This window comes from Aphelocoma coerulescens, chromosome 3 (assembly GCF_041296385.1).
Source record: "Aphelocoma coerulescens isolate FSJ_1873_10779 chromosome 3, UR_Acoe_1.0, whole genome shotgun sequence".
In the NCBI taxonomy this organism is placed as follows: domain Eukaryota; kingdom Metazoa; phylum Chordata; class Aves; order Passeriformes; family Corvidae; genus Aphelocoma; species Aphelocoma coerulescens.
In genome coordinates, this window is record NC_091016.1 from 122,277,976 (window position 1) to 122,305,720 (window position 27,745).

A 27,745-nucleotide genomic window follows, 5' to 3' on the forward strand; every position below is an offset into this window, starting at 1 on the left:
TTAAAACCAGATTATTTCTACAGGTGGAGGCCTGTGGCTCAGGGCTGGGGCTGTACCAGCACGCAGGACTTGGACCCTGGGTGCAGCAGGGCTCTCACAAAGGCTGGAAGCCTTTAAGGACAGACAATCCATATTATCCACATTGCTCCCAAGGAGAAGGTGAAGGGGAGCAGGGCTCTCCAGTGACCAACTCTCATCGTCAGGGAGCAAAGCCATGGGAACACAGCCCTCACACAAACACCCTCTCCCTACCCCAGCCCTCATCCCTACTGTCTCCAGATTCCCCCCTTCTCTTTTGCCACTCCTTGACCTCCCCAGGATTTCCACAACCGCCTCCTCTGAGGTGTCAGCTCACGGTGCACCTCTGCATTGTGGGTGTGCTTTGAGAAATCAAAGTCCTTGTTTACACCTGACTCCTGTGCACAAAAGTATTCTTTACTTTCTCAAAATTGTCTGCTTCTTTTCTGGCTGGCCTGTGGGACAGTTTCATGCTGGCTGAATCTTTTTTAAACATCCAACCTTAACCTTCCCTGACACATTTTCATGCCATTCCCTCCTGTTGCCCACGTCCCTTCTTCACCCTCCCGCTGGAAATCCCGACTGGAAATCCTGGGGCTGCAGGAGCCAAGAGTGGGAAGAGAGACCCATCCACACCTATGTGCACTCCAACATGAGACACAGACACAGCAAAGGCTGGTTTGGGGTTTTTTTGAAGCATAATTATATATTATCAAAAGTAGAAAACCAAGCGAGATAAAAATTCCTGTAATGGCCCAGCAGCGCTGCTGCCTTCTGTGTGATCCACACAGTGAGAAGGGCTCTGGAAAAGCCACTGGAACTGCTCCTGCCTGCAGAGCACAGCCACAGCATGGGGGGCTGGGGTTCAGTTGGAGACAGGGAGCCTTCATCACCTTGGAATGCGGCTTCACTCCACATCCAGCACCACGTGGGTTTTCAAGGAAACATCTGGCGGGGTCAGCCCTGAGCAGTGAATGCATCGTGGAAGCTTTTTTTAATAATTCATCACATGCCTGTCTTCTTCCTGCTGCCTTTCCAGCCCTGTGGCACCACCAGAGTCCTGCCTACAGTGGGACAACAGCTGCAGAGCACAGCCAGATGTGCTCCAGCTGGCACACGTGAGCTTGGTGGTGAATCCAGCTGCTCACACCTCAATTAACATGTCAAGCAAGCCATGTCCTGGGCACCAACCTGTGTCCTGGGCATAAATCCATGCCCAGCCAGCCTGGTGGGAAGCACTGACTATTTCTGGGACCACAGTACTGATGGTTTTAGTTCCTGAGATAAATAAACCCTGCCTGCACTGGGGATTTCATGGTGGCAGGAGAACTGGTTTGAGATTTGGCCTGAGGCTAAATTTAGGGGGAAGAATCCAGGCAGATGTGGATCATAACCTGGTAACCTGGTCTAGTGGAAGGTGTCCCTGCCTGTGGCAGGGGTTGGAACTGGATGAGCTTTAAGGTCACTTCCAACCCAAATAATTCTGGGATCCTGTGATCTGCAGCTGGAAGGGGACAAGGAGGAGGCTGGAGAGGAAAGGCCACTTGAGGAAGCAGGACAGTGGGCAAGCAGCAGGACATGGCTTTTGGCTGTAATTCCAGGTCCTGAGGTTCTGGTCTGCAGCATGAAGAGGATCTGCAATCCTATGAGACCCCCAAAAATGGATTTGGAAAAGGTCTCAAGATAAACCTGGTGGGGAAAAACAAATCAAGCAATGCTGAGCCTTACTTGAGGCCTTACTCTGCCTGGAAGGAAGGACATCTGGGAGTAAAACTCACCATTTTTCTGGTTTAGGCACTTATTTGTTCTGAGAAAACTGCTTTGGCCAGCAGTGCAGCCCCTGGAGACAGCAACCAGATCTCCACACTGGGACAGGCCAGCAGCCTGTGCAGGCACTGGTTAAAGGACACACTTCAAGTCATTGTCACAAATACACCAAAGGCAGAAGGCTCCGGCTGCCTGGCAGGACTGTGACATAAATAAGCTCAATAAATAACCAGCCCTGGATTTTTATGGCTTTTTAAGGCTTTTGAAGTTCTTCAAAACTGCAAGGAGATGTACTGAGAGGGAAGGTGATGTCCCAGTGATGGAGGAGTACATCAGCCCTGTGGCAGGGGCACTGTGGGGACAGTCTTCATCCCACCACCTCCTGCCATACCCTATTGACGAGACAGTCACCCCAAAGCTGACCCAAAGTCACAGTGCAGCCATTTACAGGGTCACCCTGGCAACCCAGACAGGTCTGTCCCCTCTCCCAGCTCCCCCAGTCCTCGCTGGGGGCATTTAGGGCCGGCCTTGGGAGTGGAGGTGAAGCACGGTGACCTCAGCTTGCTCCTCACGACAGTCCCCTGCAGGCCACAGGGGTGGGTGTCCCAAAGGTGATGGCACCCCACAAGGGCACCCTCTGTCCCTGTGGGCTCTGATCCCTCTCTGGGGGGACCTGCCACCCCACAGCTGCCTGTGTTGCCAAGGGAAGAGCTTCTCTGCAGACACTTATGGGCACAGGCGCCCAGGATTGGGCTGATGCTGGCCATCCCAAAGGATAAATCCTCTCCTCCTCCTCCTCCTTCTCCTTTTCCCAGGCAGCCTGGGGCAGGCTGGGCTTCGCTGTCCCTTTGCACCAGGGCTGTGCTCGTGGCTGTGGCCATCCCTGTCCCAGGCAAGGTGATGCCTCCTGCGCTTGCACTGAAATAAACAGAGGAGCTCTCGGTTGAATCCGGGGAGAAGCCACCGGGATGGGATGTGGATGGGGGAAAAGCAGGCTCCTGCCCTGCTGCACCCTCCTGTGCCATTCCCACAGCGCCAGCGCTGGGTTTGATGCCTCCCCCATTCCCCACTGCCAGCCCAGAGGGAGGGATGTCCCTCATGGGGAGGGAACAGTTTGCCCCAGGCTCAACACCAGGGGGTTTCCCCATTGTCCATCCTCCGGGAAAAGCCTCTCCCACGCCACCATCTCCAAAAGCTGCGTTGATCACGGACAGATCTCCCGTCTTCAAGGCCAGCTTCACCAGCAGCCAGTGGTGATGGTCTGTCCAGCTGTCCTCCAAACACCCTTTGGACTGCAGGAGTGATGAGCTGGTCTCATTTTTGGGGTCTGTCTTGGTCTCTTCCCCTGCCAAGGACTCTTCATCTCCCAAAGTCCCTGAACTCTGCCCAGCTTGGGAGCTCTCTCCAGACACCTCCTCATCCCCAGCTGCTGCAGCACTGCAGGTTGTCTCCAGGAATCCCTGCCAGATCTCCGTGGACTTGGGATGAAGCAGGCTGTAGTAAATCACCAGAGCTGTGGTACCTGGAGAGGAGTAGAAAAGGGCCAGTGATGAGTCCCAGCAGCATTTTGGTCAGGTGTGAAGAGGCCAGAACTTGCTGCACCTCCAGATCAACAAGACCTTTGCAAAGACGCTGCTGAGCATCAGGTGTCTGAGCAGCACATCTTTCGAGCATTTATAGGGATGCAAGAATCCCACTTGAGCAGCTTTTGGGAAAGGAAGTGCACAATCAGGCCCAAATTTAATCTGGATTAATTTGCAGACTGAGAGTTGCCCAGCAGGGAGATGAGTGATGCAGGAAACCTTCCATGTCACAGCATCCCCATCCTCTGGCCTTTCAACCAGCAGGTTTTTAAGACACCTTCCTACTAAACCCATCCAAGACCAGAGGAATTGCTCCTTTTCCATCCCATTTCTTTAACACAGTTGATCTGAGGGTCTGGGAAGTTGCACAAAGCCCACCCGACTTCCCTCTGCCCCATCCCACTGGGAAAATATGACCCTGCTTGGCACAAAGATGCTCCAAGGGCTGGAGCCCCTCTGTTCTGGAGACAGGCTGAGAGTTGGGGGTGTTCACCTGGAGAAGAGAAGGATCCAGGGAGACCTCAGAACCCCTTCCAGTGCCCTAAAGGGGCTCCAGGAGAGCTGGAGAGGGACTTGGGACAAGCGTCTGGATGCTCATTTCCTCAAACTACTCTCAAAATGTGCAATCCAGGCTCTAAAATCAATGTTCTTACCTATTACAGACCCTGACATGACAGCCCCAGTCACAGTCAGGCTGTTCCTCAGCTCTGCCTGCAGGAACCGGGTGCCCAACAGCAGCAGGAGCGTGTTCTCCATCAGCATTATCTGTAGGGCAGGGGGAAGAGAGTCATCACTTATTTCCTTCTGATGGCTTTAGATCTGCCTCTGACAACAGAAAATACCCAGTTTATAGATTTTCATAGATTCTTAGAACCACTGAATGGTTTGGGTTGGAAGGGACCTTGAAGATCATCTCATTCCACCCCCTGCCATGGGCAGGGACACCTTCTGCTATCCCAGGTTGCTCCGAGCCCATCCAACCTGGCCTTGAACACTTCTCCTGTTACATTTTGCACCTAATTTATCACTTTAAACATAGAACTTGTTGAACTGAACTTTCTGCAAGGTTTTCACCCATTTTTTACCACTGACACTGTAAGGCTGTCTCTAAGGAATCAAAGGCAGCGCAGAAGGGCACATCAGCCTTGGTGAGCACATGGCTTTGTCAGGACACAGTAAAACGCTGGATTTTTAGCAAGTGGTGATGTGAGAGATGAAAACGGAGAGTCTGAAGCTGTTGTTTGTCCCCAGCAGCTGCATCCATGTGCAATACAAAATATCCCAGGTACTCACTGCATAAAACACAGCCACCCTGGTCTTGGAGGGGCCAGGCCGGACATTGATGTAGCAGAAGATGTACACAGCTCCCAGCAGGCAGTTGAAGAGCCTCCAGCGGCACGGCTGGGCCACGATATCCGTCTGCTGAGCCACCAGCCAGAAGGACATGAGCAGCCAGTGGACACCTGCAGGGAAAAGGTGATGCCTTTTCCTGGTCTTAAAATCAAGAGTCAAACACGGTTAGAAAGGGAAAAAGGGATTTTACTTTGGTATGTATTTTAAGGATCCTTAGGTGCACTATGCCCAGGTCGAATGCACTTTAATGCACACCGCAATGCCCACCCCCAAAAGATCTGGTATAATCTTATAGGCCTTACTAATTAGCATATCTATCAAAAATTCCCCAATGAGAGGCTCAAGTGAGCCCCCATCCCCAAGGAACCTTCCCCTGGATGGTTCTATCTCAGTTTACAGAATGTGTTCTGGAGAGGACCTTGGGCTCTGGGGCACACTGATCCCTAACTACGAAGCCTCTAAGATGTTGAGTGTCCTAGCTTGACAAACAAGTCCAAGAATGTAGGCAAAAAGCACTAAGAGTACAGAAGTTATAAAAAGGTATAAAAGGGGTATAAAAGAAAAGGCAAAAAATCATCGTGGCATCAAAGGGACTGAATTTGCAAAGCCATTCTTGGGGGACGCTGCCAACAGCCCCAGCACCAGGAGCACGGCAGGGCTGATGTCGGGGTGAAATGTGGAGAAGGGGATCTCAGATCTTACCTGCCACAGCGAAAACCCAGAAGGAATAGAGCCTGGCAAAGAGCACCAGGGCCAGGACCCGGGTGCCCAGCATCCCTGTCCTCCAGAGCAGCAGGCACAGGATGACGGCGGCCGGCGGGCTCAGGTGTCCAGGCCTCAGCAGGCAAGTGAAATGGCTGTAGGAGACCAAAGCCCAGGCCAGGGACAGCAGGGACAGCCCTGCGCTGACACCTGTAGGGGACAGGGGCAGTCAGGGCTCTGATGGAGGCCCAGAGGCATGGCAGGGCCAATTCTCTGTGTTAAGGAGGTGCTGGTAGCACAGCATCCCCATAAAAGCCAGACACCCCTTGATCCTGCCAAGTGAATCATGCAAAGGCCTTAAAGGCCGTCCTGTCCAACCCCCTGCAATGAGCAGGAACACCTTCCACCAGACCAGGTTGCTCCAAGCCCTGTCCAACCTGACTTCAATGTTACCAGGGATGAAACTGGAGTATTTCAACTAAATCCTGCTAATTCTGGTCTCTGCATGCTTGGCATCTCCCTGTGGATACCCTCTGAGTGCTCTCTCCACGGGCAGAGCTCTGCAGCCCCAGGGCAGCTCCATCCCGATCGCTGCCATCGGACCAGAGATGGACAATGAACGAGTGCGACTTTGCACATGTCATGACTCCGCACCCAACATCCCTCTTTGCACACCTGAAAGCTCACCTTTGGGGCAAAGCAGCCACCTCTGCATTCAGCCACAGCAGATCTTTCAGCTGCACTTGTCCCTGCTGCTCCACATCGAGGCTTCCCAGTCCCTTTGCCGCACGTTCCTCCATCCAGAGGACGCACACATCCCTCACCCAAACGCATCGCCCCTCCCCAGCATGAGCCATCCTCCTGGGAACTCACCAGGGATGAAGCCTGCTGGGTCCACGGCCACCACAACATAGGCCTGGAGCAGGAGGTGAGGCAGGGTCTGCAGCAGGGCCTCCAGGAGCCGCAGGACACAAACGTCCCCGAGCTGAGCCAGCACCTCCCCGGCACCGCCGCCTGTCTTCTCCACCCGCAGAACATCCCAGTACCTGCAAGAGTCACCATCACAAGCTGCCCACCCTGCTTTGGGGAAGTTTGGAGCTGCAGCCAGGTTGTGGAGGCTGGGTGGATCGCAGGGAGCATCTCTCACCGCTTCCAGAGGCCCAGCTGCAGGAGGTGGAGCGCCAGGAGCCAGCAGCCGGGCGAGTGTCCGTCTGCCCGGAACCAGAGGATGCTGAGGAGCTGGGCAGCGTAGCCGGGCACCAGGCAGGCGATGGTCAGCCCAAACCAGCCCAGCTGCCCACGGACAAGGTAGTGGATGATGGCACAGAGCCCTGGAGAAGGGCAGAGAGGCGGCACTGAGGGATGACACAGCCACAACCCCCAGCAACTGAGAGGTGCCATTCATAACCAGAGAATCCCAGACTGGTTTGGGTCAGAAGCTTGTCTCATTCCACCCCCTGCCATGGGCAGGGACACCTTCCACTAGCCCAGGTTGCTCCAAGCCTCGTTCAACCTGGCCTTGGACACATTCAGGGATGAGGCAGCCACAGCTACTCTGGACACCCTGTGCCAGGGCCTCCCCACCCTCACGGGGAAGGATTTCCCCCTAATATCCAATCTAAACCAACTCTCTGTCAGTTTGAAGCCATTCCCGCCAGAACTCCATCTCCCAGCCCGCCCAGGGGGTTCGCAGCCCTTGTCCTTATCTCCAGCTCCAAGCCTGCTCCCGGTGGCTTTGTCAGCTGTGGCACAGCCGCCGCCACCGAGGGGCCGGGCCCCAAGAAGGGCTCTGATAAAAAGCTCGGGCTCCAAAATAAACAAATAAATAAATAAATTGGGGGGGGGGGGGGGAGGGGAATCTATTTTTCGTATTAAAAATCCAAGAGGACGGCTGGGCCCTCGGGGGTGCCGAACGCCCGCGCCCACGGGGACACCGCGGGCAGAACCGCGCATCTCCCCAAGCGCGGGGGCGCAGGGGTGACTCCCCTCTTCCCGGTCCCCGGGGGTGACCCGGGCCCCCCGGGATGGCCGCAGAGGGGTCACTGCCAGCATCCTATCCGCCTTCCCCCCTCCTCCGCGGCAGCGCAGCCCCCCGAGTCCCCGCGCATCCTGCGCGCTCACTCACGGGCGCCGCTCTCCGCCGCCAGCAGCGCCAGGCTGAGCCTGGGGACGGCCCCGCGCATCCTGGGAGCAGGACAGGGAGGAGGAGGAGGAGGGAGGAAGGGGAGGAGAAGGAGGAGAAGAAGGAGGAGGAGGAGAAGGAGGAGGAGGAGGAGGAAAGAGCCGCCGCGGCCGGTCCCGCTCCGCCCGCCCCTCCCCGGCCTCCCCGGGCACCTCCCCAGTGTCCCCTCCCCGGGCAGTGTGACATCACGGTGCTTGCGTCACCCTCGGGGGCTTGGGGACACGGAGACCGACGGGGGCTTCACCAGCCCGAGACCCCTGGAGCTACTGTGCGCTGCCACAAGCCCATCCCGCTATCCCCCAAATTGTCGTGCACCTCCACAAGCCCACCCCGGCGTCCCCCGGGTTCTTGTGCGGTGGGCACGAGCCCATCCTGATGTGCCCCGGGTTCTTCAGAACTGGCTCAAGCCCACCCCACTGTTCCCCGCCTTCTTGTGCACTGGCACAAGCCCACCCTCGTGTCCCCCAAGTTGTTGTGCGCTGGGACGAGCCCGCCCCGATGTCCCCCGTGGGACGGCCGTGATGTCCCCGTGCCGCAGGGATGAGCACTAGGTGGCAGCTGGGACATGCCGTGCACAGAGCCATAAATGAATCCCGTTCTTTTCCCGCCCTACCACAGAGATGAGGCCGTTGTGAAATGGGATCCCGAGCGTCGGAGGTTGCAGGGGCCCTCTTGTGTGCATTTGCTTTTTATGCCGAATTCCGGCCCTGCAGCCTCCGTGCCTGATGGTTTTTCGAAAATAAATCCCCAGCAGGTCGCTACAGGAAAAGCCACGAAGAGGGGGTTAATTAAGTCAAAATATCACTGATGGTTTTGGTGGTTTTCGCAAAATGCTGCAGGAAGCTCCCAAAACTTTGTACATCAGCTGGGCTGTTGGATGTACCTGTGTTCAGGGGCTTTCATATATTTATTGTTGTTTTTTAAATTTTATTGAGGTTTTTTTTTTTTTTGCAACGGGCAAGAAAGCCCAGGCTCTTCTGTGTAACAGGAGCCACCAAACTGCTCAGAAATGTCCTTGCCTGGTTGTCCCTACTCGTGGGAGCATCCCCAGGCTCTCTGTCAGTCTCCAGCACTGCTTTTCACCAGGAACTTGGCATCTTTGAAGCCTCAACTCCATCTGGTTGGGTTTGGGGGCCCTTTGGGTGTAAAGGACAACTCGCTTTCCCTCCTGTCCCACTGCCATGCCTGCATTCATGTTTCATTAATTAATGATGTTGAGCTCCTGGGCCCAGCTCCAGAGAAGCATTTTAATAAAGTCAGGGGTGCAATTAGGTCTCTGGAGCCAAGGAAAGCTCAGCCTTGGCTGCCTCTGTCCTCCACAGCAGCAAATACCACGTGGCCCATTCCTAGAAAATCCAATTTTTAGCATAACTCAGGCACAACTCAGCCTCTAATGGGCACCGAAGCCCCTTCCAGAGCTGAGAGTGGGATGTAGAAGAACCATTTTTGCAAATTCAGCAGTGAGAAAGCTGCCAGGGTCCATGCAGGCACAGTGTGACCCTTCTTGTCACCCACAGAAGACGTGTGAACCTCATCACCTCATCCCCTCCTGTCCCCCAGCACCGTCATTCCCACCCTGAGGTGTCTCAGCTGTCTTTCCTTAGTCTCTCCTCCTGTGTTCCAAGCCAGGAATAAATCCTGTGCCATCATCACCCCGGAACTACGCCAGGCAGAGAAGGAGAAAGCCAGAAGGCCTTCCAGAAGAAATTCCCAGAGCTAGCCACCCTCCCCAGTTTCTCTGCCAGCTCCCAGTTGCTCTGGCTGCCTCCCAGCCACCGGTTTGGCTGCACTTTTCTCTGCTGGATTTCAGCACCCAGGAGCCTCTTTTGCTAAGAAACTCCTCAGGTCTCCAACAAAGCTACATCCTGGAGAAGAGAAGGCTCTGGGAAAATCTCAGAGCCCCTTCCAGTGCCTAAAGGGGCTCCAGGAGAGCTGGAGAGGGACTTGGGACAAGGCATGGAGGGACAGGACAAGGGGAAATGGGTTCCCACTGCCAGAGGGCAGGGATAGATGGGATATTGGGAAGGAATTCTTCCCTGTGAGGGTGGTGAGGCCCTGGCACAGGGTGCCCAGAGAAGCTGTGGCTGCCCCTGGATCCCTGGAAGCATCCAAGGCCAGGTTGGACAGGGTTTGGAGGAATCTGATCTGGTGCAAGGTGTCCCTGGCTGTGGCTCCAGCCCTTGGAGCATCTCCATGGCCTCCTCTGGACTCTCTCCAGCAGCTCCAAGGCTTTCTTGTGTTGGAGACGCCCAGATCTGGGCTCAGTGCTCCAGGTGAGCTGCCCACAGGTGACATCACACAGACCCAGCTGTCCCTCACAGTGCTGAGCCCCTTTCCAGCCCAGATGTTTGGCTGCACATCTGTCAGCAAACACCTCACAACACCTCAGGGAAGGGTTTCAGCAATAGCCCCGCCCTGATGGACCCGGGGACCAGAGCACATCTTCTGCAGGTCCTTCCCTCGCCTGAGGTGATGCAGCAGAGCAGCTCTGACAGGTGATTGTGGATGATGCCAGGAGATGCAGAGATTAGATTTTTCCTCAGTAAAATGTACATTTTTCTTGCTGTACGATGGCGATTCTCAGAACAGAGGTCCTGGCACCCACCAGAGCATTTGCCTTCCCGGATTAGATGCAAAGGACCCAATTCCAAAGCTGTTCGTGGGAGCTGCTCTGTAAAAGTGACCACAGCACAATTATATTTAACCACGTTGTGGGACCTAATACTTTCAACATGTGAGTATTTAACCTCAAAAAAAGCAAAAATGAGGAAAGAAAAGCACCCAAAGGAGCAGCCCAGAGAGACAAGAAGCCTCTGGGCAGCCTGAAAGATGCTGAAAAGGCTGTGCTCGAAACCTCAGTGAAATAGTTGCTTTGATTGGGAAAGAAAACAAAGAGATCTAAGAAAAGTCCCCGCAGGGCATGAAGGGCGAGCCCAGGGAGGCTCTCGCAGGGGATGAGCTCAGCCGTGCTCCAGCAGCTGCCAGAGAACGGCAGCGCCCATGGAACGGGGCCGGCCGGATTCAAGTACGAAAGAGGGATAAAAGGACGGTGAAGATCCCTTTGCAACAGGAATTTACAGAAATGTCTGTAAATGAGTGGAAAGCCGGGAGCCATTGGAGGAATCCTTGGTGAGAAAGGAGGATGCTTAAGAGTGCTGTGCTCAGAGAACTCTTGTGTCCCTAGCAAGAGAGTAAAGATTATAATAAAACTAAAATTGCTGGGCATGGGCTGTAAAAATTTCCACGAATAGATATGGCATAAAATATCTTATGTGCCATGCAGGTAACCCAGTAATGAAAATGATTCGGTGCAAAAATTTGAAAAAAACCAAACCACTTTTTCCTTTTTTATTCATAACGCTTAGGGTTTTCCTCTCTCACTTTTTTCCCTACCATTTCCTAGTGCAGATCTTTTCCACGTTCTTGATTGTGCCTTCCAACAGCAGCAATGATGTAGAAATAATCACAGCTCGTTAACCCTCTTCCTAAATTTCCAAGGAAGAATACCTTCCTGTTTAACGTAGGCTTGGTGGGTTTGATTTTAACATCATTCCAGCTGAAGGGGGTTTTTTTGGCTATGGTGATACATTGTTCATGTTTGTAAGGAAATATAAAACCTCTGAAACGAGATGGAAACAGAGACCTTGAGTGAGCTGCTGTGGCCAAAGGGTTGCTCAAAGGGAGGTGGCCCAAGGTGGTTTTTCTCATCTCAACACATTTCCTGAGGCGATGCTGCAATGGTTTGAAAGCCAAACTTCGGTTCCTCTTAGGAGGACGACAGCAAAGAGGATTCATTGGGTGTCCCTAGAGCTCCCCAAAACCTCATTGGCCACCAGAAGGCTGTGGAGGTCAAACATCCCTCACCACCCTCCAGAAACAGCACAAACCCACTCTCTGCTCCTTCATCTGGGAGGTTGACACAGATCCTGGGACTGTTCCAGCCTAGAGCCTCCTCCTACCTGGTAATGACCAAAAGATGCTCATTATTCAGCCCCTCTTAAAGGGTTTTGTCCTTCTTAAATGGGCTGGAGACTTCATATCTTTCATGTTTATCTGCATTTTGTTTTATAGCCTTAACTGTGCAGTGACTCCAGTCTGACACGAGCCAGTTCTGGAGGTGTCAAATGTTGATAAGGGAGAAGAGCTTTCGCTGGCTGCAGGAAATGCAGATACTCAAAACATTTATCCTGGAAATCATGTAATTCTTGAGGTGAAGAAAAAGCAACAGCCTCTAAGCAGGAATAAGGAGAAGCTGGATTTTGATTTAATTGCGAAGGAACTTTTTCTGCTCTCTTTGTATTAGACAAACTTGAGAACACCCATGGGTTTGTTTTACATAAATCTAGCAAAAATTGTCTCATTTTCCTTCCTGAATTAACAGCTTTAACTTCCATAAGGCAAATCAAATTTATTGCAATGCTTTGCAAAGTATCAAGAAATCAAGGAGAAATAGCTGGTTACTTGATGCATTAGTTACAAGGGGGTTTAAAATTGAAAATTTTGCATGGAAGTTTTTTTCCTGTGCCATGATCCTATGTGTGTTCCAGGAAAACCTTGGGACAATAGACATTATCATGACAAAAGTGTGTAATAACCTCTTTTAGGTAACTGCCAGGTCTTGAAGAACATTTCTCTAGGTCATTTCTGGGACTGGAGGGACAAGCCTCTAACCAATGTCCTGGTCTCCTTTCTCTGCAGTGACCTGAGTTCCCAGCCCACTGTCTGCCATGAAAATCCTTCCTTTTCTCCTTGTTTGCCTTTTGGTGGCATTCCACGGGGCTGCAGGTAAGATGTAAATGAAGGTGAGGGACTAAAGAGAAGATGTTGGTGTCTTGCAAAGGTCTCCTGTCCCCTTTGGGATGTGGCCAAGCTGCCTCCTGCAAAGAATCCTCACACAAATCATCAAAACTTGTTGGCAGATTACAGATGAAAAATGAAATTAGCAGACAAATACTCCAAGTATCACTTTGAAAGCATGAGGGACAACCCCAAAATTACCATCAGCACCAGCATTTTACCTGTTAAACTCTGGAGGATTGTCCTTAAATCACTTTCCCTCTGAGTCACACAACAAACAAATTAAATCATAATCAAATATTGTTAAAGCACGCAGAAAAAATAAAAAGGAATCTGGTCGATGTTCTTCAAATATCCTTTGCTTTAGGAGCTGGGACAGGGGGTGGAAAGGCACAAAATCATGAGTTGAGGTTTCAATGCTACTGGCAGCATCTCCTTGGTGGAGAAACCTGTTCAGCCATAAGGGGTGGTGTAGGCTGTGCCTGTTGGGGGGCTGCAGAGGAGCCTGGAACCCCAAACCAACTCTATTGTCCAGAAAAAGGGATTGTGTTTTAATATCAGCCCTGAAAATGGCACAGCTACATTTGCAGGGCACTCTGTGCACAAACAAGGGCTGGTGGAGTTCTGATCTCTGTGGGAACAGGGTGGAAAGCATCCTCTGGGGAAGTAAGGATGGGAAAAGACTGTGATGCATTGAAGAAGAGCAGAAATGTGGGAGAAGTGTCACATATATCCCTGGGGAGATTTAAAATATGTGTGGATGTGGCACTTGGGGACATGGGTTAGTGGTGGACTTGGGGGTGCTGGGTTAACAATTGGACTTGATGATCTTAAAGGTCTTTTCCAACCTAAATGAGTTTGTGATTCTATGATTCTGTGTGGTTGTCTGATCTTATTCTTGCCCGGGCCCCTGCTTATGGCACTTCCCAGAGGCAGTTCACTGGGCAAGGAGTTCCTCTGGTCTATGTCCTTATTTTACACACAGTGCATGTTTGGGCTCTTTTCAGTAGGATCTTTTGGGTATGTTAAAGCAAGAAATTTATCTGTATCTGGGAAAAAAGTGTTTCTGAGAGCTCAGCGTGCTCACAGTCACCTCTGCAGTGCCCCACAGACAGATAGGTTGAGACCAGGAGTGTTTTATTCACCCTTCCAAGAGCTCCTTTGTTTCTCCCTGGGATTTTCTGGGTGTGCACGTATCACTCCACTCACATGCTGGGAATCCAGCACACCAGGGATGTGCAGGATGCACTGTGCACATGCAATATCCATTATCTCTCTGCTGGAACAAGCTCCCCGTCTCTGAATACGCTGAGCTTAGCGTTGTTCCGTGGATGAGCTGGAAACTGGAATTAATTGGTTCATGTGCACTCAGTCAGGTGCATCCAGAACACATCAGCTGCCAGGATACATCTTCATTAATTGACCAAGCAGGGCCAGGAAACCTCCTGCCTAATTGCTAGTCTGCTCCCTGGGGTTGTTTTGATCCTTGACAATTAGCACTTCCACGGATAAAAGCTGTTCTGGGAACAGCGCAGGCTGGTGGCGGTTCCCAGAAGGCAGTTTGAACGTGGGGATCCTCTTTTAGCGGGGAATTCAGTTTAGCCACGTAGGTAACAGCAATTCCAGGCTGTTCAGACCCAGAGGGCAATGCCTGGTGGGCAGGGTTCGGTGGCATGGAAGTGTTGTTCTGCAGGGATTCATTAACTTATCCATGTCTGGGAGCCATCCCTGTGGACTGCTGGACACCAGGACCTGTTTGAGACATGGGTGAAATGTATAAGGAGGGAAACAGCCAAATCTATACAACCATGGAATCAGGGAATGGTTTGGGTTGGAAAGGACCTTAAGGATCATCTCGTTTCATCCTCCTGCCATGGGCAGGGACACCTTCCACTAGCCCAGGTTGCTCCAAGCCCCGTCCAACCTGGCCTTGGACACTTCCAGGGATAGGACAGCCACAGCTTCTCTGGGCAACCTGTGCTAGGACCTCCCCACCCCCAAAAGAAAGAAATTTCCTCCTAAAACCTAATCTAAATATCTCCCCTTTTAGTTTAAAACCATTCCCCTCTGTTCTATCACTGTCTGTTTACATTAAAAGTCTCTTACCCTCTTTTTTATACAAGTGGGACCCTCCCAGATGAGCTGGTGCATCTCTCCTGAACTTCGACCTACAAGGTTTTAAGAGCTGCTAAGTGCCCACTTACTGCTTTCTATCAGCTCTCTGATGCTCGTCCCTAAAATCTGAGTTCCTAAGGGAGTCCTGGGCTTGGAGACACATCAGAAGAAGGAATTAAAGCATTTGCTTGATTGTTCTGCCCTCAGACCTCCTCCTCCTCATCTGAGGAACTGTCATGACTTTGTCAGCTCACAGGGATTAAGCAAAATGCAAATCCCTGCCAGAAATAAAATGTCTCCCATTTTTGTTTATTTGTTGGTTTATTTGTTCTTTTTTAAGGTAGAAGCTTGGCAAGACCCAGGAGACCTTACATGGAGTGTGGATATCGTGGGACTTTCTGCCACAGGGGGAAATGCCCTCGTGGCAACGATTACCTGGGGTCGTGTCGTTTTGGGTATAATTGCTGTAGATGGTAAGTTTAGGATTTATCTGGGGCAAAGACAACTTCCCAAATTATCATTTGAATCCCAAGTAGCAGGATTTTTCTCAAAATCATAATTCTGGAAGCCCTGGAATATCCTTTCCTCTGTGCAGGTTGTAGTGTGGCTGATGGCGGAGAATCTCTGGGAATGATCGCTCTTGACACTGTTGGATTCAAGGAGTTGTTGGACCAGCCACCAAGGATTTGCCATTCTCCTTTCAATAAAAGCAAGATCTTGGGAGGTTGCATGGCTGCCCTGTGTGGTGTTGTCATTCATTTCCAATAGTAGTTCATTTCTCAAGTCTTATTTCCACTTAGAATTTTAAACAAGAATTCTGAAATCAATCTAAACTTCCCAGGAATGTGTAGTTCACTAAAATATTTTCCCCTCCTGGGCTGCTGATTGAGTGAGTGCTGGCAAGTTCTTCACACATGGCTGCTAGGGAATTCTCTGTTGTGACTATAACTGGGATCAGTCACCATTTCCACTGGGAGCACAAAAATCTTCTCCAGTGTGATGCTTCACAGCACCTCTGCTCTGAAAACTTGGGGCTCCCATCTCCCTAGAGCTTTCAGACCAGGGAACAGCATTTTATTTTATTATAGGAACTAAAGGCACACTGAACAGGACAAATTGGTAATTTGAAGTGCGATTTTACCCTTGGTTTTTCTGTCTGATGTAAATTTGGAGTGAATCTGCAAAATTCGTATCGGCTGCAGTAGCAAATCAGGAGGTCAGGGTTAGACCTGTGACATTGCTTGAGGCAATTATAGAAACGTGCAAGAGGCCAATTCCTTGGTGACTTTGATCACTTCTCTTCTAAGAGATTTACCCTGTCCTGCCCTGGACCACAACAGAAACCTCAGAAGGTGCAGCTCCTGTCTCTGCAGCTGTTCCTGCACAGTCAGGAGCATCCTTGTGCTGACATGGAATCCTTGGTGCCCAGAGAAGCTGTGGCTGCCCCATCCCTGGAAGTGTCCAAGGCCAGGTTGGACGGGGCTTGGAGCAACCTGGGATAGTGGAAGGTGTGGGGTTGATTGAGATGACCTTTAAGGCCCCTTCCAACCCAAACCATTCTGGGATTCTGTGAAGGGAGGAGCAGTAATGGTTGACTTTTTAAGGGAAGCAGCCAACCCAAGTGCAAAGGACTGACTCAAAGCCCTGAGCTCCCCATTTATTGCAGAGCATCTGCCCACCCCTCACAGAACCACAGAATCACAGAATGTTTAGGGTTGGAAGGCACCTCTGGAGATCACCCAGTCCAACCCCCCTGCCAAGGCAGGGTCACCTGGAGCAGGTGATACAGGGACACATCCAGGTGGGTTTGGAATGTCTCCAGACAGGAAACTCCACGGACTCCCTGGGCAGCTGTTCCAGTGCTCTGACACGCTCAACATAAAGAATTTCTTCCTCATGTTGAGGTGGAACTTCTTGTGTTTTATTTTATGACCATTGTTCCTCATCCTGTGGCTGGGCACCACAGAACAGTCTGTCACCATCCTCTGACACCCCTTGGAGATATTTATATGGATTGTTGTGATCCCCTCTCAGTATTCTCCAGACTGAACAGGCCCAGCTCCTGCAGTCTCTGGGCCTGCTCAAAGCAGAGGTTTCTGCAAATGGCTCTGCCACCCTTGAAACCACAGCCTTGGGCAGGGCAGGAAGCTGGGCCAACAGCCTTCTCCCAGGGATCTCGCTGGAGGGAAACCTGAGGAAGTTGCCAAGTGGAGCCAAACCAGCAATTTACAGTTGATGTCCTAAGAAGGTTTTGCACAATCCACAGTAGGTGAATGTTTCACAAACTGGAATGGCACAAGAATTTTGCTCAAAGAGTGAGGACTTCGCAGGGATGGTTCAGCCCTTATAATTTTAGATTCATCTATCTGTGGCCAGCATCACTCAGAATCCAGTCTCATCATGCTTTTAGCTCACCACCACAAATATCTGTCCTTGCTTTTATGGCTGGGGAGTGGCTTCAAGAGCCAGCTTAGAGCAACACAGGCTGAAACTCCCTAGGATCCGTGCTGTGCATCTCCTCCCCGTTTCTTATCCCAATTCCATCTCCCCAACACTCTACATGTTTAAATTAATAGAATCAGAGAATCATAAAATGGTTTGGGTTGGAAAAGACCTTAAAATCATCTAGATCCAACTGTGCTGTCATGGGAAGGGACATCTTCCACTATCCCAGGTTGCTCCAAGCCCCATTCAACGTGGCCTTGGACACTTCCAGGGATTAAGCTGATGCATGTGCTAAAGAGCAACAGCACAGATATGCAGCTAATTGCCACCTTAATGAAGCTCTGTAAGAAGCCTGAATACTGGCTGTAGTGGCTTCCAGTCCCTTGCCTCCTGGGGTTTTGATGCCAAGACAGCTCAGCAGATACTAAAAAAATTGGGGCATGGCCTTTTCCCCTTTTTCTGGCTGTGTTTGTAGGATCAGGATTTCCTTCAGTGGTGAAGGAAATAAGAAGCTGTCCTGAGTGCTCTGACTACCATGGCAGAGTTGTAGTGATCCTCCTGGGTACAGATCTGCAAATACTTTGTACAATTTCCCTCACTGGGGAGTGAAAAAAAACAATGAAATATGGTGAGTTGTTGGGATCAAAGGAATATTCATGTATTGCCCAGAGGAGCTGTGGCTGCCCCATCCCTGGAAGTGTTCGAGGCCAGGTTGGATGGGGCTCTGAGCAACCTGCGATAGTGGAAGATGCCCCTGCCCAGGATGAAACCTCCTGATCCCTTCCAAACCAAATCATTGTGTGATTCCACGACTCATGTGACTGCTCAGTGAATTCACATCATGCACGAGTGTGTTTTTAACATCCATCCACAAACACGTACCCATAACGCTTGATGAACCCGCAGCAACGCTGGGAACTGAATGAAGATGCACCATCAAACAATAAAGGGTTACACACAGCAAACTCCACCAAACAAAGCCACAATTAAAGCTTGTCCTTCCCGGGATTGCCGGTTGGATGGGGATGTCACCCCAAGTGGCGTCTTCCCGGTTATTTTCAAGCGAAGCATAGAGAGCACGCTTCCCGTGGGGGGAGGAGGACAGAGCTCCTTTGTGTGGTGAAAGCTGATGGTTTGCCAAGGCCTAACGAACAGGGATGCTGTGTGTGCATCCCCAGAGGTGTCCAGCAAACCGCAGCTCCGAGCGGCCCTTACGCAAGGCGGGATGACACAAGATCCTGGGCTGGAGGCCTGGGAATCCTTCTCAGGTGTCAGAGGAGGAAAGCTCTGCTTGTTTTTCTCTGCCAGGAGAAGAAACAGAAAAAGGAGCTTTGGGGCTGGGCATTTTGAGGACTCAGCCGTCCCAAGGGACATTGTGCCACGTGGAGAGACCAAACTGCTGCTGCTGGTGCCAGGAAGCTCCGACCCTGGGCTGCTGAGTGCATCCTCCCAGCAGTGACTGGTCACCATCCCCTCTCCTCAGTTGTGTCCCTGTGCAGGTGCTACACGACCTGCAGGAAAGGACCCTCCCATTCACCTCTGCCTCCTTTCTCTTCTCCCCAGAGCTGCGACCCTGCCGGCGACTCCCAGGCATGCGGCTCCTGCCTGTCCTCTGTGCTCTGCTCCTCCTGATGCTCCAGGGAGTGACAGGTAAGAAATGTGTGGGGGGGTTGTCCTTTGTCAGTGTTTTTGTAGAGAGGATTTGCCAGCTGAGCTGGTGAGGCACGCGTAAGTTGTGCTGGTGGCTGTGCCATCCTCCCCGGCGTCTCTCTCACCCAACAGCTTTAAGGAGAGACTCCAGCTGCAGGTTCTGCTGTTGGGACCAGAGCTGGGGCATTGTACTAAAGCCCTCATCCTTCCCAAACTGGGATTTTCTCCCTTTCCATGCCTCCTGACCCTTGTCTTTCTGAGTCAGCAGCACGGGGCACAGCAGCCCTGCTGGAGAGGAGAAGGAGAAGGAGGAGGGAGGAAGGGAAATCCTGCTTCCACCTTTAGAGTTCTCCCTTGGTCCAGGAGGGAGGCAGCAGGCACGATGGAGACCTCTCCCAGAGCCTGCTTAGGGGTGTAGTGAGTGTCTCCCATCCAAGTGCTGTAAACTCACCTCGATTTCTGCTGCACACACCTGCTCAGCATTCGTGGCAGGGGACAAGCAGGGCTGGGCTAACGCTGGCCACGCAGGGAGCAGGGGCTGTGCTCAGCATCTCGGCTGAAAGTCTCCTCTCTCCGTGTCCTGCAGGGCTGTCCCCCGGCCGAGCATCAGCCCAGGACTGCGAGCGCCGCGGGGGATTCTGCTCCCACCGCTCCTGCCCGCCGGGGATCGGCCGCGTCGGCCTCTGCTCCGAGCAGGAATTCTGCTGTCGGATGTAAGTTTAGGTCTGCCCGGAGGGTTCAGGTTGCTGCCTGTTGGGGAAGAAGAAGAAGAAGATGGGGGAATATGCAGCCCAGGGGGACAGGGACATCCCTGAGCCCTCGCTGCTGCCCTGGCTGGGACAGGCACTGCCAGACCTTTCCTCTTGCAGGCGGTGGTATCCCTGATGGGCTCCTGGATCCCCGAGCAGGACACCAGCCCGTGCCCTCGCTGCATGGTGGGGACGATGCTGCCTGGAGGCACCAAGGACTGCCAGGGGCAGCAGCAACCCTGGACAGCCAGACCTTGATCCCGTGGAAATCCCTTGTCCCAGTGTCCCCAATACAAGGTGGTGGTCATTCCCGCTGCCAAGATGTGTGTCCTGGGTGTGCATCTCTTTTCTCTGCATGTAGGGAAGGGCAGAGAGGATGGGGGGAATTCCTGACAGACACAAACACTGTCCCACCACCCACCCTCTCTCTGTGCTGGCTTCAGCCACACCAGCATCTCCACCCATGGTGGGAGGGAGGACACATGTGACACTCACAGGGACCAGCCTTTCGGCTCAGCGAGGGGACCCCAGCACTGCACACCCAGGGTCAGGGATGGGGGTTTCTATGACACCCCTAATTTCAGTGGGGACCTGCTGGTTGTCCACTGGCTCCCAAGCTGGGCCAGGAGTCCTCGTGGGGCTGTTCTATGGGACACATACTGCTGTGATGTCCTTGGGTCCATCCCCAGCTGTGGGGCCTGGGTGGGGGGCACCAAGGGGGTGTTGTGGGGTCCAGGGGTATCTGAGGGGTGGGAGAAGTCATTCTGCTCCAGAGGGACTGATGGCTGTGCCATGGGGCTTCTCAGGAGCTTGGGATTGAGTTGGGCATCAGTGCTGGGAGGGTTCAAGTGCTGGGGTAGGGGTGGGGGGCTCAGTTAGGAGCCCAGGTGGGTGGATGATCCTTGTGGCAGATGCAGCATGCTCAGCTCAGGGGTGCCATGGGGGTGGCCCCTGCACTGCCATGGGGCAGCGACCGTGGGGCTGTGGGGACAGGGGACACCCACTGCCCCCCTCCATGGAGCAGGGCAGCCAGGGGGTAGAGCAGCCTCTCCTGGGGCACTGGGCATTGCTGTGGGTACAGGGAAGGCCAGATCAGGATGCCAGATATGGGTCCAACTCTGAGTCTGGATCAGCAAGGCCAAGCTGCAGCCCTGATGGGGTCGAGCACAAGATGCCCAGGTCAGAGCAGCTCCCCCGGGCAGGGCTGGCCCCAGCCGTGGCCTCCCTGCAGTGGGGACCAAAAGCCCTTTCCACACCTGGCTGTGCTGGCCCTGGGCTGGTCCTGAGAATGGTTCCAAACCTCCAGGAGTGAGAATATTCCAAGGTCCTTACACACACAAAGACCCATCAATGGACACCCAAATTCTACTTCTGTGGATTGATGTTCAAGGGATGTCCCCATCATGTATCAAATCCGTGTTGGATGGGGCTTGGAGCATCCTGGGATAGTGGAAGGTGTCCCTGCTCATGGCAGGGGTGGAATGAGGGAATCTCTAAGGCTGCTTCCAAACCATTCCAGGATTCCATGCATGTCTCTGAGAGATGACACCAGATCCTGTGTCCCTGATTCATCCAACCTCAAGCCCCATTCTTCTCTCCAGGATCCAGCTCCAAGAGCTTTGGTCTCTCTGATCAATGGACCAGAGCTCTGCAGATACACCACAGACAGATTGTTCAGACAAAAAAGGGTTAGAAATAAAGTTTACTAGGAACATAGGACAGATAATGAGAAGCATGTAGGGCGTACCCAGAAAGCAGCCATGGATACATTGCTTCTTTCTGTCTCATGACCTTTCCTCCATGAGCCGCCTTGATCTTTATGTTGCTGAAACACCACAGAATTCCTATAAATCCAAAAACTCTCCTGATCAAGTCCACATCTCAAGGCCTGATAAGGCCCTATTCACCTTCCTTCACTAATCTCCCATAGATTGCATATTTTTACGCAGCATTTTGCTGCTGTTGAACCACATTTGTGGATTTTGTGCCAAGTAGGGCAGTTTTAAAAGCAGTGGATTCAGACAGAATGAGGTGAGGTGTGGTCTCACCTGATTGCATTTCCTCTTTTCATTGCTTGTTTATCTGAGTAGACATAAGAAAGGCAACCTTAAGGTTATCACTTCCTGGCAGGTCAAATCCAAGTCCCCTTGGCAAGGATGAAGCTGTTCTTGTCACGTTAAAAGAGAAGGAAATCAAAATTTTTTGAATGTTTCTGTGCGTCACACAGTAAGAGCTCACTAAGCAAACTGACGTGACAGGAAGAGACAGATATTTTATCAAAGAATCACAGAAGGGTTTGGGGACAAAGAGGCTTTTAAGGTCATCCCATTCCAACCCTCCTGCCTTGGGCAGGGACACCTTCCACTATCCCAGGTTGCTCCAAGCTCCATCCAACCTGGCCTTGGACGCTTCCATGGATCCAGGGGCAGCCACAGCTTCTCTGGGCAACCTGTGCCAGGGCCTCATCCCCACCATAGGAGAGACTGGTTGGGACTGGTTCCTTCTGCCTGTACCCACCAGCCTGTTTTGTCCATCCCAGGCAGTTCGTGCCAGGCAACCACAGCCCGGTGCCGCTGTGCCGCGGGTGTCACAAGAGGTGTTGCATGGGGACAACGGTGACGATTGCAACAGCCCCAGGAGGCACCTCAGCCTCTGCCATTGCATCAGAGAGGGATAAGGAGAAGCCCCAGCATCCCCACATGGATGAGTGGCTTTGTGATTGGCCAAGGGGAGATGTGTCAGCAAAAATCATTGAATGTCCCCATGGCTTGCAACGATATAAAATCAGAGTGTTTTGGCCAAAAAAGTGCTCCTTGGACCCAAGGGCCAGTGGCCACAAGTGATTCCTGTTGGGTTTGTTGCTGCCTGAACACCAAGATCTTCATCAGGTAGGTGACTGTGGGGTCTCCTGGAAAAGGATCAGATGAGGGAATGGATTTCCTAGAGACTGAAACATCATGAAATGCTCCTGGGGTTGGCAGGGTATCACAGACCAAAGAATTGTTTTAAAGAGGAAAGTAGAGGAATCATCATCTGCTGTGGCTGGAAGCAGCCCCTCTGCAGTGTGGTGAACCACAGAGCCCAGGCTCCTGCCCCACCTGGGCTCCTGCATGTGCCCATTGCCTTGGTGTCCCCTCTGCAGCCCTGTGAAGAGCCAGGAGAGGCAGCAGCCATGAAGATCCTGTTCCTGCTCTTCCCCCTGATCCTCCTGCTGGTGCAGGGTGCTGCAGGTGAGAGGGGAAGAGGGGAGATGGGGACAGGTGTGATCCTCCACTACTGGGGTTTCCCATGTCCCAAGAAGTGGGATTAGTGGGAGTGATGCAAAGGTAAGGGGGGGATTGAGGTGTTTGTCCAGTAGTTGTTCAATAGGACACAGACTTGGAGTGGAGAGAGATCATGGAAGTAGAATCCTAGTTTCTGTTGTGGGTCAGGAAGGGGTTTGGTTTCAGGCTTCCACTCTGCACCCAGCTGTTCCTGTTTGGGTGCCTCTGGATGTTCTTTTGCCCTGTGTGTGATCTTTGCCGTGGGGAGGTTGGAGCTGAGCCCATCCAGTGGCCAGAAATGCACAAACATCATCAGCCTTTTGCAACCACACACTGCTCTCCCAGATGATTGATTTAATTGTTCTGTGTTTCTTTCCCCATGGAAACCCAAAATGTAGCTGGATGCAGGCAAAGAGGAGGATACTGCACTTATGGGAGATGCCAGTTCCCTGCAAGACCCATTGGAAGATGCACACTGTATAGTGTGTGCTGCAAGAGATAAGGTCTGGAATCCTGGCAGAGGAATTTCCCCCTTTGTTCACAACGAAATGTATTGCAAATTTATTTCCTGTCAATGTCTGATAAAGAACCTCCTTTTTCATTCCTTGTGGGAAAGATGCCAAGATGGGAGGGAAAATTCCTTCTGGCTATGATCTGCCTTGAGTGGGGCTGCAGCATCCCCAGGTCAGCCAGGGCCTCCCCACTCTCCTCCAGCCTCAGGGGTCTCATTCAGGCTCTGCAGAGGACTCGCCAAAGCCACCAAAGACGGAAACTTTCCCTGTCCTTGGGCAGCACCGAGGACATGATCCAGGTTTGCTGCATCTGCACACACTCGGAGCCAGGGCTGCCAGCACTGAGATAGCCCAGGTCCAACCTGTCTGCACCAAGGACTGCAGCTCCCCTCCCCGAGCCTGAGTCTGCTGCAGCACACACTGGGCATTGCAGGGCAGGGGGAGAGGGTGGCAGGACAAGTTACAGCAGATGATGGGTTGGTTTTTCTTCTTCTTACAGTATCTGGGGTTGAGACCCTGAAATTCCCAAGCAGGACATTCCCTCGCTTCTGGCTCCTGGACCCATCTCCTGATGTCCCCTCCCGTCCCTGCCTGTGCCGTGCCCAGCTGGGCTGACAGCAGCAGTGGCAGCTGCTCCTGCTGGGCGCTGCTGGGCTGGAGCCCTCTGGAGCCAGCGCCGGTGTCTCTGGGGCAGGGGCTGCTTTTCGCGCCTTGAATAAAGACTTTGAGCACGTTGGCATTGCAGGGCTGGGCCGTGTGTGCGTGTGCTGCTGCCGGAGGGCTGCTGTGCCTGCTGCCTCTGGGGGTGGCACTGGCTTGGTGGCAGCAGAAGGCCCCGGGGATGGTGCTGGGGGTGAGCAGCGTGTGTGTCCCTGGGGATGCTGCTGCCTGGCCGTGCTTTGGGGACGCTGAGCCTGTCAGTGCCTGCTGGGCCAGGCTGTGTGGGGTGCTGGGGATGGAGCTGCCCTGCACACGCTCTCCCTGTTGGAAGGGGGATCCCTGAGCTGGTCCTGCCAGTCCCAGGTGTCCCTTGTCCCTCACAGCCACGGCCTTGTGTGCAGAGCTGTGCTGGTGCTGTGTCCCTTGAGCGGGCATGGCTGTGGTGACCCCCACGAGCTCTCCCTGCTGCTCCTCCTTGTCCTGTTCCAGTGCCACCACCCTCCTTGCTGTGGCTGTGAGGGAGCTGTGCTGCTCCACACCCCATCCCACCAGCCAGGAGGAGGAGGAGGAGGCCGTGCAGCTCCTGGTCTGGGTGACCTGTGAAAACGGTCCCACCTGAATAAGCAGGGTGTCCTGGCCTCTGCCCACTTCAGGCAGTCTGGAGTGGCAGTGCTCTGCTCCATCAAGGGCAGTGGCCTCTCCCTGTGTGCAAAGCAAACCCCAGGTGTTAGGGTTTGAATGGTTTGATACCTGTGTGTCCATGTACGTGGGTGTATGGGAGCAGCTGGGGACCCTGCCTGGTTCAGGGATGGCTTTCTCTCCCAAGAATCATAGAGGCACAGAATTATTGATGTTGGGAAAGCTCTCTAAGACCATCAAGTCCAACCATTCTGCCAGCACTGCCAAGCCCAGCACTAACCCATGTCCCCAAGTGCCACCTCTACATGGCCTTTAAATACTTCCAGAGGTTGTAATTCTACCACTGCCCTGGGAAGCCTGTCCCAGCACTGATTACTGATTCTGCAAGGAAACTCTTCCTAATATCCAACCTAATCCTTCCCTGGTGCTGCCTGTGGCCATTTCCTCTGGTCCTGACAATTGTTACCAGGGAGAAGAGACCGACACCAAAAATTTTCTGCTGCCATTGCTTTCTAGAACTGGAGAGTTTGGTGAAGAACATTCAGATCATCTCTGCCTCTGGTGGCTTTTCCTTCCCCTTTGATAACCCTGAAATTTTATTTTGTCCCTCTTTACAGACTACGCAGACAAACCTGTTGAGGTGAAATGAGAGATAAACCTTTCAACATACAAAGCTGAGCACATTTGAAATATTCAGTCTCATCTTCCACATCCCACTCTGAGTATTTATAACATCAACAAAATGAGAGGACACAAAGAAGGAAACCATTTCCTCCTTTCTATTCTTCCCAACATCAACCACCTGCCTTGTCCATCCCAGCCCTCTCGTGCCCAGCCCGGTGCCGCTGTGCCGCGGGTGTCACAAGAGGTGTTGCATGGGGACAACGGTGACGATTGCAACAGCCCCAGGAGGCACCTCAGCCTCTGCCCCTGCAGCAGGGAGGGACCAGCGCCAGCCCCAGCACCCCCACGCACATGGGGCACTCTCGGGTTGGCCCCGGGCACTTGTGCCAGCAGCAACTGGGGCCTGGCCCACCCACCAGCACTGCTATAAATCCAGCGTGGTTGGGCCAAAGCAGCATTCCCTGACCCCAGGGGCATCTGGACACAGCCAGTCCTGCTGGGGTTGCTGCTGCCTGAGCACCCAGATCTTTGCCAGGGAGGTGAGTGTGTGGTCTCTTTCGGGAATCCAGCCCGCTCAGCACCTCAGCTCAAAGCCCAGCACAGCAGAGTCTCCTAAAGGACAAACTGCTGGAAGTATCCAGGTGGAAAATTTGGCCCTCTGAGATTCCTGGGAAAGAGGGTGAAAGTCCTCATGTGAGTCTGAGAGTCCCAAACCTGTGGAAGGTTGACCTGAGTCTGCCTAAGCACAGGAGAGACTGGAACAGCGCCTTGATGCTGCAGGAGGGAGACGAGATCATTGTTGGGAGAATGGGGACTTTGCTTGGCAAAATAGGGAGACACTTTTCCCACAGCAGCACCGAGATTTCCCATCATTTCAGGCTTTCAGCAATTCCAAAGGCTGATTTCTGCTTCCATTTCTGGACACCAAGACACTTCCCTGGCCTCTGGCTGCTCGCTGGGTCGGTGCTGCCCAGGGCAGGGGCAGCAAGTGTGGGGCTGGGGAATGTCTGCTGGAATCCTGGGAATGCTCTGGGGCTGGGGATGGGCACTGCCAGGCTGAGCTGGCAGGACTCTGCTCTGATCCCAAGGAAGCAGCGGGGATTTGGTAGGATGTCTGGGCCATGTTTCTCATGTATTAAGCCTGACAGAGGAAGAGCCCTATAGCTTTCAACGGCAGTTTTGTTTCTGCATTTCCCAAATGTCACTGGCCATTTATTTTGATTTAATCAGCAGCAGTTGGTCCCAAATCTGCAATCTGTGCTCTGGGAAAAGTTGTTAGATGACCTATGAGAAAGGTGATGGAATCAGCTTAGGCTATTGATTTCCTGGAGACTGACACAGAGTGGAATACACCCAGGGTTAGAAGGGTGGCACAGATGTATTGTTTTAAAGAGAAAAGTAAAGGAAAAATGATGAGATGTGGCTGGAGGCAGCCCCTCTGCACTTTGCTGAGCCACAGAGCCCAGGCTCCTGCCCCACCTGGGCTCCTGCATGTGCCCATTGCCTTGGTGTCCCCTCTGCAGCCCTGTGAAGAGCCAGGAGAGGCAGCAGCCATGAAGATCCTGTTCCTGCTCTTCCCCCTGATCCTCCTGCTGGTGCAGGGTGCTGCAGGTGAGAATGGAGGTGGGGAAATGGGGAAAGTGTGAACCTGCAGCAGGGGTATTCAGTGTCCCTGGAAGAGACAGTGTTTGTGGGAGTGATGAGAAGATAACAGGGCATTGAGGTCAAAGGGGTTTCTCCAGTGATCTTCCACCTGGTCACAGATGTGGGGTAGAGAAATCCCATGCAGACAGAATCCCACCTCCATCTGTGTGTCACTAATGGGTTTGGTTTCAGGCTCCAAGCCTGCACCCAGCTGTTCCTGTCTGGGAGTCTCTGGATGATCTCTTGCCCTGCACAGGGATGGCACAGAGCCCCAGGGCTGTTGGGATGGAGAGCGTTGCCTGGGGCAGAATGGTGTCCTTTCTCATCCAGTGGTTCATCCACTGAGTGTCCCAAAACCTCATCAGCCCAAGGGATGATCCCTGCAAGGGCTGCACAAGGACTTTCCATCAGAGGTCACACAAATCATGGCACAGCCAGGGCAGGGACATGGGATGTGAGGAGTCGCTGCCTGCCATCTGTGCTGGTCCAGGCAGGGGTGGGAATGCAGCTGGGAGCCAGCATGGCTCTTCCTCGACCTCACTCTGGTCCTTCCCACTCTCTGCTCAGGGTGCCCCCAATGTAGGGGGCAGGGACCTTCCAGGTGAGACACATTGCAGTTGGAGATGTGGCTGTGGGGAGGTTGGAGCTGAGCCCTTCTCTTGGTCTGAAATGAAAGGGGAGCATCAGCCTGTCTGCAACCACACTGCTCTGCCAGATTATTGCCTTAATTGTTCCATGTGTGTCTTTCCCCGTGGAAACAGGGAGTGTACTTCAATGCAGACACCGAAGAGGATACTGTTCTTTGAGGAGATGTATCCCCCCTGCAAGGCCTATTGGAAGATGTACAGCACAAACCATTTGCTGCAAAGTGTAAGCTCTGGAATCCTGGCTGAGGAAAGGGTTTCCTGCTTTTTCCCCAGAAAGACCTGTTCCAAATTTCCTTCTTGCCCACTCATGATAAATGCTCTCCTGCATTTATGCTTTGTGAGAGATGCTCCGAATGGAAGGGAAAAGTCCTTGTGGGACTGCAGCTGTCCGGATT

General features: G+C 52.8%; 4 protein-coding genes across 4 annotated transcripts; 3 read left to right on the forward strand and 1 right to left on the reverse strand.

The window, feature by feature from the left end:
- Nucleotides 1–754: 754 nt before the first annotated feature.
- XKR5 (XK related 5) lies at nt 755–7,612 on the reverse strand. Its single transcript, XM_069008658.1, has 7 exons — nt 7,549–7,612; nt 6,571–6,754; nt 6,297–6,469; nt 5,424–5,633; nt 4,662–4,831; nt 4,022–4,133; nt 755–3,307 (listed from the first exon to the last, which is right to left on the reverse strand). Exons 1-7 carry the CDS (start codon nt 7,604–7,606, stop codon nt 2,238–2,240), a joined length of 1,977 nt encoding a protein of 658 aa, XP_068864759.1. The 5' UTR covers nt 7,607–7,612; the 3' UTR covers nt 755–2,237.
- A 3,832-nt stretch (nt 7,613–11,444) lies between these two features.
- On the forward strand, nt 11,445–14,994 carry LOC138107439 (gallinacin-4-like). The gene is made up of 3 exons (XM_069008660.1): nt 11,445–11,567; nt 12,304–12,390; nt 14,858–14,994. Exons 2-3 carry the CDS (start codon nt 12,333–12,335, stop codon nt 14,992–14,994), a joined length of 195 nt encoding a protein of 64 aa, XP_068864761.1. The 5' UTR covers nt 11,445–11,567; nt 12,304–12,332.
- A 3,193-nt stretch (nt 14,995–18,187) lies between these two features.
- Nucleotides 18,188–19,621, forward strand: LOC138107440 (gallinacin-5-like). The gene is made up of 4 exons (XM_069008661.1): nt 18,188–18,230; nt 18,526–18,612; nt 19,199–19,325; nt 19,482–19,621. Exons 1-4 carry the CDS (start codon nt 18,188–18,190, stop codon nt 19,495–19,497), a joined length of 273 nt encoding a protein of 90 aa, XP_068864762.1. The 3' UTR covers nt 19,498–19,621.
- Nucleotides 19,622–22,173: 2,552 nt separating this feature from the next.
- On the forward strand, nt 22,174–23,864 carry LOC138108746 (spheniscin-1-like). Its single transcript, XM_069011817.1, has 4 exons — nt 22,174–22,249; nt 22,504–22,591; nt 23,023–23,127; nt 23,636–23,864. The coding sequence occupies exons 2-3, from the start codon at nt 22,534–22,536 to the stop codon at nt 23,124–23,126; spliced, it is 162 nt and encodes a 53-aa protein (XP_068867918.1). The 5' UTR covers nt 22,174–22,249; nt 22,504–22,533; the 3' UTR covers nt 23,127; nt 23,636–23,864.
- Nucleotides 23,865–27,745: the final 3,881 nt, after the last annotated feature.

What these genes read in the sequence shown, in the direction of transcription:
- LOC138107440 (XM_069008661.1), top strand. Translation starts at nt 18,188, where the DNA reads ATGACACAAGATCCTGGGCTGGAGGCCTGGGAATCCTTCTCAG. An exon ending in GGCCTGGGAATCCTTCTCAG is followed by an intron (nt 18,231 to 18,525) that starts GTGTCAGAGGAG and finishes TCTTCTCCCCAG; the next exon opens with AGCTGCGACCCTGCCGGCGA. An exon ending in GATGCTCCAGGGAGTGACAG is followed by an intron (nt 18,613 to 19,198) that starts GTAAGAAATGTG and finishes CGTGTCCTGCAG; the next exon opens with GGCTGTCCCCCGGCCGAGCA.
- LOC138107439 (XM_069008660.1), top strand. Translation starts at nt 12,333, where the DNA reads ATGAAAATCCTTCCTTTTCTCCTTGTTTGCCTTTTGGTGGCATTCCAC. An exon ending in GGCATTCCACGGGGCTGCAG is followed by an intron (nt 12,391 to 14,857) that starts GTAAGATGTAAA and finishes TTCTTTTTTAAG; the next exon opens with GTAGAAGCTTGGCAAGACCC.
- LOC138108746 (XM_069011817.1), top strand. Translation starts at nt 22,534, where the DNA reads ATGAAGATCCTGTTCCTGCTCTTCCCCCTGATCCTCCTGCTGGTGCAG. An exon ending in GCTGGTGCAGGGTGCTGCAG is followed by an intron (nt 22,592 to 23,022) that starts GTGAGAGGGGAA and finishes CCCAAAATGTAG; the next exon opens with CTGGATGCAGGCAAAGAGGA.
- XKR5 (XM_069008658.1), bottom strand. Translation starts at nt 7,606, where the DNA reads ATGCGCGGGGCCGTCCCCAGGCTCAGCCTGGCGCTGCTGGCGGCGGAG. An exon ending in CAGCTGGGCCTCTGGAAGCG is followed by an intron (nt 6,470 to 6,570) that starts GTGAGAGATGCT and finishes TGACTCTTGCAG; the next exon opens with GTACTGGGATGTTCTGCGGG. An exon ending in CATGTCAGGGTCTGTAATAG is followed by an intron (nt 3,308 to 4,021) that starts GTAAGAACATTG and finishes ACTCCTCTCCAG; the next exon opens with GTACCACAGCTCTGGTGATT.